This window comes from Caloenas nicobarica, chromosome 7 (genome assembly GCF_036013445.1).
Source record: "Caloenas nicobarica isolate bCalNic1 chromosome 7, bCalNic1.hap1, whole genome shotgun sequence".
NCBI lineage: Eukaryota > Metazoa > Chordata > Aves > Columbiformes > Columbidae > Caloenas > Caloenas nicobarica.
In genome coordinates this window covers 28,756,312-28,772,313 of record NC_088251.1, presented here as the reverse complement: position 1 = coordinate 28,772,313, position 16,002 = coordinate 28,756,312, and the positions used below count along the sequence as shown (strand labels likewise).

Below are 16,002 nucleotides of genomic sequence, written 5' to 3'. Positions count from 1 at the left end.
CCCTCTTGTGTCTAGAGAGTGGAGATGAGGAGCTTGAGCTGCTGTTATAAGACCTCATTTAGCTGTCTAGCAGAAAAGATTTCTTTCCCCGAGTCTAATCTGACAGGAGCCATGGAAGAACATTATCAGTGAGGTACAGAAACCTCGGGGGCCTTGGGTGCGTGGGACACACAGGGATGCTGTGGTCTGGAGCCTGTCTCGCCGTGACAGCCGTGCAGTCAGGGCTCCCAGCACGGGAACACTCGTCTCCTTCTGGGGGTTCGGTACGGACAACGCTGGACTTGCAGAGGTGCTTTACCTGGGGAGATGTCGAGTCGTGTGCGGTAGGAGTGGTGAGCAGCTAGCTTCTCTAACTGAAAACCTATCCGAAAAATTTGCGGTCTCTTAGTGTATGTAGGAGTGGAACAGAGCTTTGTCCTGAGCAGTTCTGAGTAACAAACTTCTCAGTGGCACTGAAGAGGTTCCTGAAGGAGAGGTTTCTCTGCTACCCCGTGACCTTGCTTGTCCTAGGGTAGAGTTTCATGTAAATACTGCATTTGGGTATGTATTTCTGAATCTCTGCCCACTCCATGTTCATGAGTGTGGGGATACAACTGTAGCGCTCTTTCACAGTAAAAGGGTACAGGAATTTGTAGGCAAAGACTGTTCTAATGTTCCAATGCAAAATATCTGTGGTATCATTTCCCTTTTAGATACCATGAAAGTGATTGAAACAGCAGAGTGTACATATGTATGTGTGAAACATCCCTGTGCCCCTGAGAAATGAATTCAAGAAAAAAAAACCTGGAACACTTAACACTGCTCAGCTTGTTAAGTACAGGCTGGAGTCTCGTGCAGTTCTGCTAAAAACATAAATAGAAGTCACAGTGCAAACTGGTGATATGAATTATGGACCGAAGCTGTTGATTAGTTGTTGGCCTCCGTATTTATGATTTCCTGTTCTGCCACTATAGGAAGACTATAAGGCAAGTCCAGAGAGGTGGAATAGGTGGAAGTGGCCCAGTGAAATGCAAACCATGCCCATACCAGGATTTACACTTACTTGTGCTTTTAGTGTCTTGCTCTTGGTCCAAGTTTGAGCGGTATTTTGGCCATTCCTGCCTTTCAGATCAGTAGAGCTGATTGTGCTCTGGCTGATCCCTTGCACCGGTCAGAACACAGGGATAAGGGAGAGGTAAAAGGCGAATTCAGCATGATATCTGTGCGCTGATTTAGCACGTACCTTTCTCCCCTCTTGCAGGCGTTGTTCTTGATTCCAGACATGTACCGTTACCTTGACAAAGAGCCGCTTGCGTGGCACCAGCGCTCACCAAGCTGTATCCACAAACGGCTCAGCATGACGAGGTGGCGGTGGGCTTAGGGGACTGCGGATTTGCTCTCTAGATCATCATAACTTATTGCAAGTTTTCATTTGATGATTTTATGCAGATGTAGCAACATGAATTAAAACTCCTAACAGCACTCTGAGCCTTAATTTCCATTTTCTAAGTTGTTTTTAAATCACAGGGATATTTTAATTTGCCTTAAGTTGCACGGTTAGAGATCGGCCTAAAGAACACAGGACATGTTTTTCCAGAAGTAACAGGTAGTTTGTTCAGCTATAGATGCCTTAAAGAGCCCAGTTTTTCCAGAAGGGCAGGAACTGCTCAGCCCTTTGGTCTGAACATCAGGCCTTTTCCCCAGATGCTGGGTTGTGCATCTGGAATTGTTAGTCATTCTGAAAGTCCTGGCTGAGTTGTGAATCCCAGTCCTTCCCTCACTGTCATATTGGCCATTTCAAGGGCTCGTTAAATAGATCTGCTAGTTGTAGGAGAGTCCAAAGTATACCTGTTGCTTTTATTTTCAATACAGAGATCCAGAGTCTTTTTAACACACACTTTGTGTTATTTTTGGCTATATAATACTCTGCTGTATCTGATTCATTTATAATAATATTTATGGGAGGTATTTTCTCTTAGAGGAAGATTAGAAAGAATCCCCATGCCCTTGTCCTTGCAAAAAACAGACTGTCATTGTTACTGGGATTATTATTTTTTTATCTCTTAGTGTGCTCAGAGGATTCTTGCAAGCAGCTCTGCTCGATTGTTTAGGTGATAGAAGTGCATGCACTGTGCTCACTGATCTTTACTGTCCTTTTTTGTCTTGCAGATTGAGGGATTTTAATGGCTTTCAGGTAGAAGCCAAGTGGAGACAATCAAAATGAATTCTATGGACAGGCACATACAGCAGACCAATGACCGGCTGCAGTGCATAAAACAGGTAAGCCGAAGGTGGAGATCATTGCCACTACTAGACTGCGTGTTGTATGAGGAGTGTGTTGTACATCATGGTTACCTGTTGCTTAATGCACGTCCTTGCCTTTTAGAGGGAAGGAAAGTGGTCGGAATGAGACATTGTAATTTCATTGAAGACTGTCTGCTGCAAAGTTGGTGTATAAAACCTCAAAAGCCAAACTTTACCATTCACCATTCTAAGAAATCTTCAGCCTGGAGACTCAACAAATCTGCTTCAGCTGAACGCAGAGTGGTGCTGGTCCTGCCAGCTCTGCCCTGAGGGTGTCACAGCAGGCAGTCATCATAACAGTGCTCTGAGCACAGTAATCCAAAATTGCGATGGGCCAGTTTTGATTCTGATTCAATATCTGACCTGAGACCTGCGCTGCCTGGAGAGTTGAACTTGGACAGGTGGCACACCTCCAAGTGCTTGGGTTAATCAGCTTGTGCGGAGGTGGAAAAACTTCCATTTGCAAGGTACAATTTTCAGAAGTATATGTTTGTAAAGATGAAGGGGCCCTTATAAATCACTGAAGGGCAGTGGGATCTAAGTATCATTTACAGGTTTCCCCACTGTAACTGTGCTCACAAATCTTTTATAACCAAGTGAGACTACAAAGGCAAGGGCAGAATGAGCAGGTGCCAACTTTCCCTGCTTTACCCTTCTCAGCAAGCTTTGCTCTCTGGCGTTGCAGGCAGCATGTATCCTCCCCTCACATATGTTCTTGTCCTCATGCAAGAATGCTTACAGAAAATTTATAGTAATGGTCCTCGATGTAGAGGAGGTGAGCAAGAGAATGGTTTCTCATGTTGATGTTTCCTGATTTTTATCTCTAAACCAATGTATCCATGCAGCAAACAGATGCATAAATGCAAGCAGCATACCGGTGTTTTGAAGATTGGTTATCCCAGCTGGATCCATTGCATGAGCTCCAAAGTTCATCTCTTCAGAACTGGTTGAAATTTTCTGAATTACAGTGGAAAAACAGAAAGACATTTATTCTGTGAAATAATGTTTCCAAACCATTTTTCCACATTGTCTGAGCAGTTTTCTTTGTCCATTCAGGCCACAGCACGTTTAGAGGCTCCTTTCTTTGGTGACCAGCAACAGGGCACAAGCAAATGATCTGTGAAATGGAATGAGGTTCCATCAGGGGAAGTTCAGATTGGATATTAGGAAAAGGTTCTTCACTGGGAAGGTGGTTGGTCACTGGAACAGGCTGCCCAGGGAATTGGTCACAGCACCAAGCCTGTCAGAGTTCAAGGAGCTTCTGCATGATGCTCTTAAGCATATTATTTAGTTTTAGGTAGTCCTGCAAGGAGCAGGGAGTTGGACTCGATGATCCTTATGGGTCCCTTCCAACTTGAGATAATCTATAATTATCTGCTTCCATTCTCCTAGTTTCAGAAGTCTCCATCATTATGTTTTGCCACGTTTGCCTAGATATTACTAGAAGTTTATATTTTCTAGAATGTGGTGTAATGCAAAGAACTGAAAATGTGTGTTTATTTTCAAGTCTGGCCATGCAGATGCTTTGGGGGTTATGAAAAAAAAATAGGGTTTATACCTAAACCAGTTGATTTTTTTTCTCTGTGTTTCCTTTATGAGAGAGGATTTCAGAATAAATCAAAGCTACTTCGTAGGTCAAAGAGCAGAAGTAGGAATCCATCCCTGCAGAATTGTTGGTCATGATCTAGTCTTGGTCTGTGGTGGCTCTCTCTTTCCTCACTCTGTGGTGAAAGCTAATGTATCTCATGGTCCTTTAGGTGCCTGAGGGAAATATGAATTCTGGGATTTCAATCCCATTTTTTCGTGAACAACTATCTGGTTCCGAAAAAACATGCCCTTGACTGGCACAAATTTGTGTCCTTTTTGGCCATCCCAGCCCATAGGATGAGGAATGAAGTGACTTGCAGAACAATTTAACCTTTCAGCTGTAAGAACCGACCTTTAGATCAAACGGAGACAAATGGAGGATGCTGCTTGCTCAGTTTCTTTTTCTAGAGTTGGTACATTGAGAATTCGTAGTATTTTAATTAGATAAAAGAATATCAAATTACACTTCTTACAGTATTAAAGGTATATTTTTGCATATGTGATGGTTATTCCATCAATTAAACCACTAAATTCATTTATACATAGTGCTGGACTACATAGACAGCTGGGATGTTTCTCCAGTGTTGAAGGCTGAGGGGAAGGGAGGGAGGTCAAAGTGGCAATACTTTTAGTTGTGTTGCAGAGGAATGGCTGATTTTTTTTTGTTGTTGAAGAACTTAACACAGAGACTGCTCTTTGCTTTTTCATAGTTCCAAAATTTTATGCTGTAGTGAAGAAAGAGACACAAGCTGACTCTGACTAGCTTTTTGGAGGAAAGTTACCCATCTGTCACAGGGTCATAAATTTCCAGTTTGGAGACATTTACCTTGTTGTTTGAGACAGGTCATTAGCTGGCAAAATTAACGTGGTACCACAAAGAGTGTTTTCCAGTTCACCTACAGAGATGTACCGCACACTGCTAGGGACATGTTGCCTTTGGGAGAAAAGCAGTACCTTGCATGGCTGTATCAACGTGTCTTCACCGATTTGGGGGATTAACCGCGGGGTCACACGAAGTTCTGCCTGTCTTTTCTTTCCTGGTCTCCAGTCTCTTATCTTTTCTCCCCAGTCTTTCTGTTGTGAAGAGCGGTGTGCTTTGCGGTGGTTCGCACGGCAGTGGTGTAGAAGGTGTGCTGCAAGAGGGGCAGGAGAGCCGCCCTCCCTCCGCACCAGCATCGGCGTGTTTGATAACCTTGCTGGCAGCCAGCGGCTCATTCGGACAGACCCAGAGCTGTCTGCTGCCCTCCTGCCCCTCACCCCAGCCCCCGAGAAACGCTATAAATGGTGGTCCATGTGCCTCTTTAACTAGATCAGGTTTCAACACAGGGTCAGGACAGGCTTCTTGCTTCCCAGCTCTGTGGCTTGTGAGACACCCACAATATCCTTCCTGAGTGCTGTTCCAGGATCAAGGTTGTGTTTTACCTTCATCTTTTTTAGTGCTTTAAAGCTACAACCCCAAAACTTGTATATGATTGGCTAGTTAGGAAATTAAGTGTGTGTGTGTGTTAAGAAGTGCTTCAGAATAGATGAAAGGCCAAACTGAAGAGGTGGCTGTGTATTTACACTTAAAAAACCCCCAGACTTCTGTGGAAGGCTGGAACAGCTTGTGTGGTCTCTTTGTAGCTGATTCCCTCAGTATTTGTAAGTGTATGTGCTTTAAAATCAAACATAAGTTTTTTTGATGTTCAGTGGAAAAAGCCAAAGTAACAGCCTTCCCTTAACACATACAATTAGTTCGTCATGACACAGGAGACTCTTCAGGGTGCGCTGAAGGAGGCTGGATGTTCAGGGTGCAGACTTCTCTTCTTTAATTCTTTGTCCAAACAAACAAAAGCACAAAACGTTTTTGTGCTGAGCGAAAGCCTCGTAGCCCCTGAGAACTGCCCTTTTCAAGGCTGCAGCATTAATCTGTTCATCTGCTGAGTATTCACGGCTCGAGTGGCTCTGATGCACCGTCCACCGCGGAGCTCCGGGGCAGCAGGAGCTGCTCGGGCGGGCACAGAGCTGGATTTGGGGGCTTCCCTGGGGCCCGGGGCCCAGGCACAGCCTTCTGAAGGAGCCAGCTTGGCTGCCGCTGCACAGGAAGTCCTGACAGAGAATTGCCTGGTTTTCTTAAACCATTCTTCATAATAGGCCAGAGGTATGGCTTTAATCAGACATCGTCCATTATTTTGTGTATGCGATATGAGCCAATAGCGGGCAAAATCGGTGGGTTGCATGACATCTCTCTGCTCTCACCCAGATGGATCCACTTTAAAAACTTAGAGCTATTTTAAATCTAGGGACTTCTGGCTTTTTATTGTCTCTGTTTGTAAGGTTTCTTTTCTGAAATTCTTGAGAAGAGGAAGATGGTGAAAAATCTTTCTATATTTAAGTTACAAGGAAGCCACCCATTTCAGAAGAGGGGTGTGATATCTTTCCTGCCATGCTGAGGAAGGTTGTCAGGGCACATACTACAGCTGTGCTGAAATTTTAGTAACGGGTTAAAGGGAAATATGAAAAGATTCTGGTGTCAAAAGTATTTGGTCGTGGTGGGAACAGAGAAGGTTGTTTCTGCTGCTTGTGTCATGGTCCATCAGGACACATTGTGTAATACAGTCAAATGACACTGGATCGCTTGGGGAACTCCCCTGAACTGGAGGCACACATCACATAGCTGATTTCTAGAAACAGATTAGCATTTCTTTCCTTCAAGGAAGCTTGCTGAATCGCCGCGGCTGCAATGCTTTGTAATATCTACCCAGCCATTCAGAGAGAGATGCTAAAAGTTGTAATTGCTGTCCGTGTTGATCTTTTCTTGCTCAGATTGGAAACAAACATGCACATTTCGTTCACCATTCAGCAACTGAGTTTTTGGTCACTTGCAGTTCAGAGGAAAACAGAATTCTTTGTATATTTACATAACTACTAGCACTTAAGCCTGAGATGTTTGAACTAACTCTTCTGCTCTTCAACATTATTGTTGCAGACTCCTGTAGATGTTCAGCAGTCCTAAACATGTTGCTTTTAATACATTTTGGATTGGCTAATATGGACTGGTATGAAATTATAGCTGAAAAGCTTTTAATAAAGCTTCATGAAAATTTCGTTCTTCAAGAACTTTCAAAATGAGAAGTATTCTATAAAGGGCTCATGTATTTAGAATACATAATTATTGGTTGTGTTGCAGGGTTTTTTTAGCAGTTTAACATGAACATATAGCAGTAAGGCTAATGGTGTAAAAGACCTTTCATTTCCATAAAGACTTTTGATGGGCCTCAAGTGTTACAGCCTATGGGTTGAACATCAATGCTGTCTTAGTAGTTACTTTTTTTTTTTTTTTTTTTCCCCCAAGACCCATAGCTGCAAATTCTGTCTGCTTTCATACTCAGTAGCTGGAATATTCCTCTGCTAGAGTTAAGCGTGTTTAGGAAAAAACTGACAGCAGACCAGCTTTCCTGACTCCTCCAGTCCATTTACAGACTTGGCAATCAACGTTGCTGCCCTGTTAGGTCCCACATCCTGGCAGGGATGGCTCTGGCACAGGCAGTGAAGCCACAGGGAAAAAGCAGAGGCAAAGTGCTGGAAACACTTCTGGAGGGGAAGGGGAAGAAGACACTTTCTTGACGTTTGCAGTATTTGGCTGGTTTGTTCATCTGACGGATTCCAGTTGGTGGAATATAGCCCATCATCTTTTGAGGCAGGCTGGTAAAGCTGTTGTGGGTACACTTTTGTCCTTGTTTCGTTGCAGCACCTGTCTTTGAGGGGCGGGATGTTAGTATTAACTGGTTTTGAAGAGAAAATATACAAGTTTTAAACTTACACTTTTAAAACTTCTAGTACCCATAGTATTTAGCATAATTTTTTTATTAGTAGTATTTTCTGTGCAACTAACTGATCCGGCCTATTGCTTAAAATTGCCTATTGTAAAATAAGGACGAACATTTGAAAATTCTAGAAATCTGTAGGTTGGATCCATGGTGTCACCTCGGTGTGAGATGAGCTTAGGAAATCCTTTTTGTCAGCAGCTTGGTCGAACTCTGCAGCGAACACGTAGCGTAGCTGGCAACACACCTCTAGCTTCTGTCATACCTTTTCTGGCACTTCTCCGTATGTATGTGCTTGCTACTCGAGTTCCTCCCGTTGTGCGCATTAGTGCAAGAGCAAATCCACAGCAGGTATGACTTACGTAGCATTTGCGTTTAGGACTACTGTACCTGTTTGTAAAAGCAGAAGGTGGCTTTAAAACAGCGGTTTGAAGCGGTGACAGTACTGTTAACACCAGGAGCCTTCAGCCGTGCAGACCTCAACCATCATCTGCTGAAGGAAAACCGTCCTGGCTGGTGGGGTTCGCTCCTTATTGCTTCTGTGCACCTCGCCAGGAGAGCCCTTGACGTTGTCCCCAGGCAGGTCACAAAGCGTGTGCCGCAGGTGGTTTTGTAAGCGCACGCAAATTAAAAAGATGGATGGGGAAGCGTTTTTCCTTTTTACTTGAAATATTTCGGCAATCTCTAGCTGGCTGGTAGGACCCGTGAGGACGGGTCAGGTGAATTTTACACCCTCCGCAGTGGTATCAGTTCATGTAGCGGTCATTTTAAATAGTCATCTTGAGGTGTTATCTCTGCATAGATTAAGAGATTAAAGATTAAGTCAGTTGATTAAAAGTGCTATAAAAAGCACAATCAGTGAGTAAGTAAATTACTCATTTGAGTCAAAAAAATTAATTGGAAAACAAAGTATGTCCATCAAATGTGCTGCTGTTTGACCAGGTATACTGAAGACCATTGGTTATTTTTCAAAATAAGTGCATTTATTATCCCAAAATGTATAAAATGCATAAATATATTTATTTTAAATGCATTTTTTAAAAAGTTGGTTCAGTACGTAAGTCAGAGGAATTGGTTTTTTTTGTGGGTTTTTTTCCCCCTTGCTGTGAACTCACTTTACACTCTTGGGTAGCGTTATTTCTTTTTAAAGGATGTGCTATCGACAATATTCTTCTAGTTAAGGGATGTTGTAATACTCCATTAATGTCTTTAAGACACCTTAATGTGGCAAGAACTGTGTGAAAAAAATCAGATCCTAACTTTTCAAAACACTGTGATATGCACCTCAAATTATTAAATGGTTCATAACATGGAATTCTTTAGGTAGTCACCACACTTTACCTGTATCCTTCACTTAATTTTCTGCTAAAAGACATTATTAAGCTAGAGTTTTTGTAAAGAAGGCAGATAAACAAGTCTAGAACAAATAAATCTATTTTCAGCAATAAAAACCATTAACAATTTAAGTAAATATTTAGAAACTACTCGCTTAAAGTTACAAGGGCAATAGAGAAGAAAGCTGCTGTATCGTTGCGTTGTCTACTGGAAGGATAATACTGAAGAAGCCTGTGTCGTTGCTGCAGTCGCATAGAGAGACATCTTATGCCAGCATGTTATGACAGGGCGATACTGATGGAAAATGGCTTGTTTCAGTTGCGAGAAGAGTGAGCGAGCTGGTTAGGCAAACGGATTTCATAATTCAGTTGAGCTGTAATAGCCAATTTAAAGATAAATTGGAGCCTTGCATCACTGAGCGTGGCCTTCGAGAAAGAACAAGCAGTTGTACTTTTGTTTCTTGACTTTTTTTTTCCGTAAAATCGCTCTTTGTGAGTGATTAAGGAAATATAATTCAGAGCCCTCTGATTATTTTGAGTCTTTTGTAAACCATGCTGTTGTCAGTGCTCTCAGCTGGCATAATAGCAGTCCAGGTGCTGGTGGTAAGAAGGGTAAAGATTGTACTGGGCACTGTTGTTCCATGTATCAGTAGGTGAACACAAAGAGAAGTTGCCACTAGTGTGCCCCATTTCCATCTGCAGTCAGATCTGGATCGCAGCCCTTAGATCACGGTGTCCTCTTGGGCAGGGGAGGGTGGGGGGGAACAGCAGGAGGTGAGTTTATGACAAAAGAAGTTTAATTTACTGCATGTTCCCATATATAATACAAAGTTATATAAAAGCGTATCGTAAATACACTACATTTAATGTAGATACGAGAGGTACGGAGCAGGAAGACGGCAATGCAATTCTGATCAGCAGAGCTAGGGAGTGATTTTTGGTTTAGCTCTTCTAGCTTCTTTGTCTAGTGCTTGAGGATCAGGATGGTGAGTCCATCTCTAACACTTTCATAAAACTAACAGAGAAGCCAAGGCCGCAGTATCTTTCCTTTCCTCCAGCACGTGCATGTAGATGTGCAATCCTCCTCACCCATCTCAGGCTCTAGGAGATCCAGGCAGCAGAACACGATTATTAGATTACCAGGCATTCACCTTTTCTGAAACCAGTGTTGATTTGTACTCACACTTTATATTGAAAGTGTATGAGAAAAGCATCTGTGGCAACCTGCGTTAGTACAGGTTTTGTTCCCTTACTGCTCACAGCTGGACAACTTGCTTTTTGCAGTTAAGTAGTGCTCGTGGGTTTTTATTTGTTCTTTTTCTCATTTGTTTAGCATGTAGTCTTCTGTCTTCAGGGTTGACTCCCCTGTTTGTCTTACCCAGTATTTTCACATAGTTAAAACATCTGATAAAGAGGTGCTGGTCTTTACTCAGTATTTACTGTTTTCCTTGGAAAAGGAAGCTGCAGTGGACAAATGGGGAAAAGGTGACTCCCTTTTCATTCTGTTTTTTATAAGTAGGCGTGGCTGGCATGGTTTTAATCTCTCTCAATGTATCTAGTGCTTCTCAAAATGTGAGCTTAATAAAATATTTATAAAGCTTCCAATGGAATGAGCCATGTAAGTGCAAGATAATTCTATTAATTAGGGATCTCTCAATCTCACACTAAGTTGGGAGGGGGGATTATCTGAATACAAAATGCACAGCTTGAGCCTTTTAAATTTTTGATAAATAAAACAATCTTTGATATTGAAGGAGACTGTAGAGAATTGAGCTATATATGATCATATCCTGATAAACAAAAATCACTGTCCTCAAAGACAGAAAATAGCTCAATACTCCCCTCTATCCTCTTGAAAAAGAAAAAGGCCATTTGTTTTGAATCTTCTTTGCAAGTGAGTTTTGAATATACCGAGTGTAGCTGCTTGTGGATAAGGCCTTGGTATAGTCACACTTGACTGTAAAAAAAAAAAAAAAAAAAAAAAAGTTAAAAAAGTAGAGAAACCACTTATTTCAGGTTACGGCATTTTCTACATTTGAAGCAGGTCGTGGGTTAATGTCCAGGGTTCCTGTGACACCCTGCAGCAGAAAGCATGCTGGGGAGAGGGAATTCCTGCGGGATGGGATCTGAGGTAGGGGGCTCGAGGTTGGGCTTGCCCGCAGCGTCTGCTTGAGCTTTAAAGTAATAATGGCTCTATTAATGTGCTGCAGCAAATGACCCTTGCTGATTTGCAGGTCCTCTACTGCCTGCTGATGGTGCTGAGCTATCAAATTCATGTCTAGTAGGAAAATACTTGTGCGCTGAGTAATACATAGAGACCAGACTCGTGTCCCCTTGGTTACACTGTGTCAGGGGTGTTGGAGCAGGAATCCTGTTTACATTCCTTAGATAGGTGGTTAAGTTTTCACTTGGGAGCTGAACGCCCTTTGCCCAACATGCAGGGCCACAGTAATTCTGCTTCTGGGTTGCATGTATTGTCTTTCTGTTGTCTCTGTCCCTTTCCTTTCCCAGTCCCTTTCTTTCCTACTCCCCTCTTCGCCACCCTTCAGTACAGCAGAGCGTTTTCATCGCATGTGATTGCAGGCGTGTCTGGATGAATATTAAGATAGACAAAGAAAAATCTGAACTGCCTGGCAGAACCTGCCAAAGGACCTGGACACCAAATCCTGTCTCTCAAGGGCCAGAGCGGGGATGCACCAGGGTTAGGAAAGTCACATAGACGTGGAAAAGAGTGGGTCAGCTCCTTCCTCAACCAGTATGAACTGGTTTAGTTCCAAAGGAACTATGGTTTCTGCATTAATAGTTTTGAGCATCCTAATTTAAATGTATTAAGCTATCTGCTGTATGTTTCATTTTGCTTTTAAATTCCTAGGTTTTACAGCCATATGAGAATTTTAACTTTCACTGTTGTGGAAAAAGGATTGAAAACCTTCATACCAGTGCTGAAAATAGCAAGCAGATCATGTGAAATTCAGAGTTGTATACATGCATTTCAAATGTCATGAGCTCTACACAAAATTTACAGCTTGCTGGATATCTGGCTTGTCATTTGGAAAAGATGGGTTTGGTACAGGGGTTTATATCACTTGAAATTCTGGACCTGTTGAAAGGTTTTACAGAACTCATAGATGAACCTGCTGTCTAAACTAGGAATAACTTGGCTGAAGTGTGAGAGTTAACCCCAGAGTACAATCAATATCAGAACACTAAAAATAATTATTTCCTTTTGACACGTCCCTTTATATGCGTTGTGTTTCAGGGTGAATGACAATGAATGTTAATAACAAAAAGTACTTCTCTAGGTTGAAATAATAAAAAGCACCATCATTTTTAAAATGATGGAGGGTGTTGTGAGGTGGGAGGAGTATTTATGCTGTGAACTTTGTCTTCATCTTACATTGAAGGTATAGCTCCACCTTAGGGAGGAGTATCATGATGCATTTAATCCCAAGTGTGGGCTGCTGAGAGCAGTGTCTTGGTACCTTCCCAGCCCTACCTTGTGTTTACTGCCAGCTTCTCTGAGTCGGGTCTAATGATCGTGTGGTCACATAGGGAATCTCGCTGTAAGTGCTGACTGAAAATCAGTATTTGGGAGGTTAGTTCACAGAACAGCAAGTGTGGTCTGATGCACTGGAAGTGGTGGGAGTATGTGGTTTGAGGAAGAAGCTTTTACGGCAGCCTGCCAGGAGTCTAAGCATATCAAGAAAACGTATCCTTAGTTTTAGGTCAACTTCAGTCTAGTATTGGCATGAGAAGATGAGGTGCTCTATCCGGGACCATTCCCGTGAGCTCCTGGGGGAGCTGCTGCTGCAGTGACACTCGCTGCTGTCTCCCCTGCTAGCGCTGAGGTGCAAGGAGCTGCACACAGGCCACTCTGGAGGGCCAGTGCTGCTGAAACGATGAGTGTAGGACGGGGCCGGTTCCCCACACGGCCGTGCATCCTCTGGTGCTGCACAAGGGGGAGGCAGGAGCCTCTCGGGGCTGGCGGCTGCTGGTGTCACGTCATCTGGCTCTGCGGACCAGCAGCCGCAGCTTTCTGTCCTGCAGGAGAGCGGCCGCCCCTGGGATTTAATTTCCTCAATTGGGGTACAATGAGTTTTGCCAAGTGTGCAGCCTGGCCGCATAGTGTGTAGGAACGGGTTAACTCCAGAGAGAAGCAAAGGCTACCTATCATCTAGCTGTGATTTCTTTTTCTGTGCAGTCAAGAGCTCCGTATGTTGTTAGCGTATTCTGTTGCTCGTGTAAAATTCCCAGACTCGTTGATTAGTGAAGCTAGACAGTAGACAGGGTCCAAGTGGCCAACCATGTGAGAAATTCAGTGACTGTAGGCTACTGTTAATTAACCTAGAATCTAGCAACATGGCATAGTGTCTGTGTGATAAGTTATATTATCTTCAGCAGCTCAATTAAATCAAGGAGTGAGACACAGAGCAGACATAACTCGGCAAAATAAACAGACAACTTGAGTCAGCCTTCATAATTTGGTGCGACATCAGGTAAATAAATGCAATAACTTGTTTAGCATAGTTAAGCAGTTTGCTGCTCAAAAACTTATTTGCATGACATCTCATTTTGAATTGATTAAGTTGTGGCAAATTAGGTCTGTGCCTTCAATCTGATGTATTCTGCAGAAAACAGAGAAAAAAATCCTCCACAAGAGATATGTTGTTTGTAAAATGAAATTCTGCATTTGTTTTTTATAGCAACAAACTGGAACATATGGATTCCATGTTTAAATGATTCACTTTCCATACCATTGCTGTCATGTTAGCATTTCTTGATGTGTGTGTGAGAGAACTTCAACCCTCTGTAATTGCCCTTAATTTTGACTGTTATTCTTCCATTACTTACTAGACTGTTCAGTCTAAGATACACCAGTGTACATCTGGGTTGCAGTCTACTGTATTTAGAGGAGATAAGGCTGTTTTCCTTGCCATATTTCAATGTGGATAATTGGTTTCTGTCTCTAAAATCAAACTGAGTCTTCGGTTGCAGGAAGTGGTTTGCACCCACTTTGGTGTGGGTGTGTAGACTGAAAGTACTTGATTGTGCTTGAGTATCCTTTCAAAAAATAAGATCTTCATTACAAATGCCTATTTCACTCATAGGGACCTGAATTCATATGTGGTATGAAGCTTATACTTTGGGGCCATTGCAGAGTTTTATTGCATACGAAGACTTTTAAAATCACCATCTAAGTGGAAGGTAGTAACAATTTCAGGAAGTGGCTTTATTTTCAAATGTTTGCACCCAAATTAACCACATAGCAGCTGTTGTGTGTAACTCCCCATGTGAACCTTGTTTTCCCCCCTGCATGACTACACAACAGCAAACCATGGAACAGGCACAGACAGTTGTTGTAAAAGCTGATGAATTTGGGTCCTGGTGTACCTGCATCCTCTGCCCATATGTCTGCTCTCATTTACAAATATGTTTGTTCTTTGTGTAAATAAAACATGTAAGCCAGAGGTGGCCACAAGCAGCAGGTAGATGTTCCTGTCTTCCCTGGAATCCAGCCCAAATGTCAAGCCAGTCCTCAGAAAGAGGCTTTGCTGGTACAGTTCACTCTTCTTGGACAGGGTACAGTGGAGAGAAAAGTCCTTTCCTGTTTTCTCCATTCCCCTACACCACACTGTTAATTGACGTGCTACAAAACCCACAAGATTCTTTCCAAGACAAAGAGGGGAGAGGCTCAGAGAGACTTGTCTCTTCAAAGCACCACGTGGGGATTCCCTCCAATAATTATCCTCTCACACTCATCAATTATTTCTGTGATTTCTGTTCCACTCAGGCTAAAAAAATATTAGGGGCTTGGAGATAACAAATTATTACACTGAAAATTTTCTTAGGTTCTGAAATAACAGAAATTGTCATATTTCACTAATAGCCTTCTGAAAAGCAGATGATACTGAAAGCCGTCTGGTAAAGAACCGATTCATTCAGTTCATTGGCTTTGTTCATCTCTGCTTCAGGTTTTATTTCGACAAACCCTCTTCACTTGTTGACGACACCATTGCTTGCACGCATGGTCACTAGCAGCTTTGAAGATACACCAAGGTGTGTCACAGCCAGATCTGGTTCATTGTCACGTTTTCCTAAACCATCTACTAATGAGGTGATTTCCTTGTTTACATGAAGCACAGTTTCAGACTAGACTCTTCAGACACACACCTTGCTTCTGTCAAAGTGCTGCCAGTAATTGCAGTTGAAGAGGACGGAGCCATGCATGGGGAATGCTTCACAACAAAGATGATGGATGAGTCTGGCACAAGCTTTGTTTTGTACTTCTGTTCTTTGATCGAGAGCTCAGAAAATCTCTTTAACTTCTTGGTCGATGAATAAAGTAGAGGTAATATTCTTCTCAAGCAGGCTTTTGTTGTGAGGATGTGAATGACATTGGGGCTTTTTGCCCTGGGTGCAGTGTTTCATCTGTCAATAAATTAAAAAAATCAGAGTTGGCATTTAGAATTTCTTGCATAACTGAGGGAAGGAATTGCACCTGCCTTGGTGTTCTGGTTCATGGTGGATCTTCTCTTTGTTTTCCACAAAAGTAACCTTACTCTGTGTAATCTGAAAAACAAAATCTGAGGAAAACCTGAATTTAAAAATATTAAATAGTTCAGAAAGCTGTGAGAAATGTGTCTCAAAACTGCATGTGACAGTGCTAGAAGTGTCCCTGCAGGACCAGCTTTTCTCTTGTCCCAGAAACTACCCAAATCCACTCCATGGAGATGGAAACCACTGGTATACTGACTCCTCCTTATGGTTTATTTGGGACTTCTTAGCCTATAATGCAACTAACGGAATTACTATCTTGCCCAACGACTTTCTAAACTCCTTTCAGTTGCATAGTTGCATTGAAGAAGTCAGGATTTCAGCATCCCCTCTGTATTTAAGAAGTGGGTTATGACAGTGTGCCTCAGTGCTTGGTACCAATGCAGTGAAATAACTTGATGGAGAGTTACAGAACAGACAAATCAAGTAATTGAGGT

The 16,002-nt window shown here is 42.5% G+C and overlaps 1 protein-coding gene across 4 annotated transcripts in view; it reads left to right on the top strand.

Moving 5' to 3' along the window:
* Positions 1-16,002, top strand: part of ZMIZ1 (zinc finger MIZ-type containing 1) — a 346,635-nt gene that overhangs the window by 186,854 nt on the left and 143,779 nt on the right. For all 4 annotated transcript variants that reach the window (XM_065638909.1, XM_065638910.1, XM_065638911.1 and 1 more), the window contains one exon: positions 2,149-2,259. In XM_065638909.1, coding sequence (XP_065494981.1) covers positions 2,200-2,259 — 60 coding nt within the window. In that variant the 5' untranslated portion in view covers positions 2,149-2,199. The remainder of the gene's footprint in view (positions 1-2,148; positions 2,260-16,002) is intronic.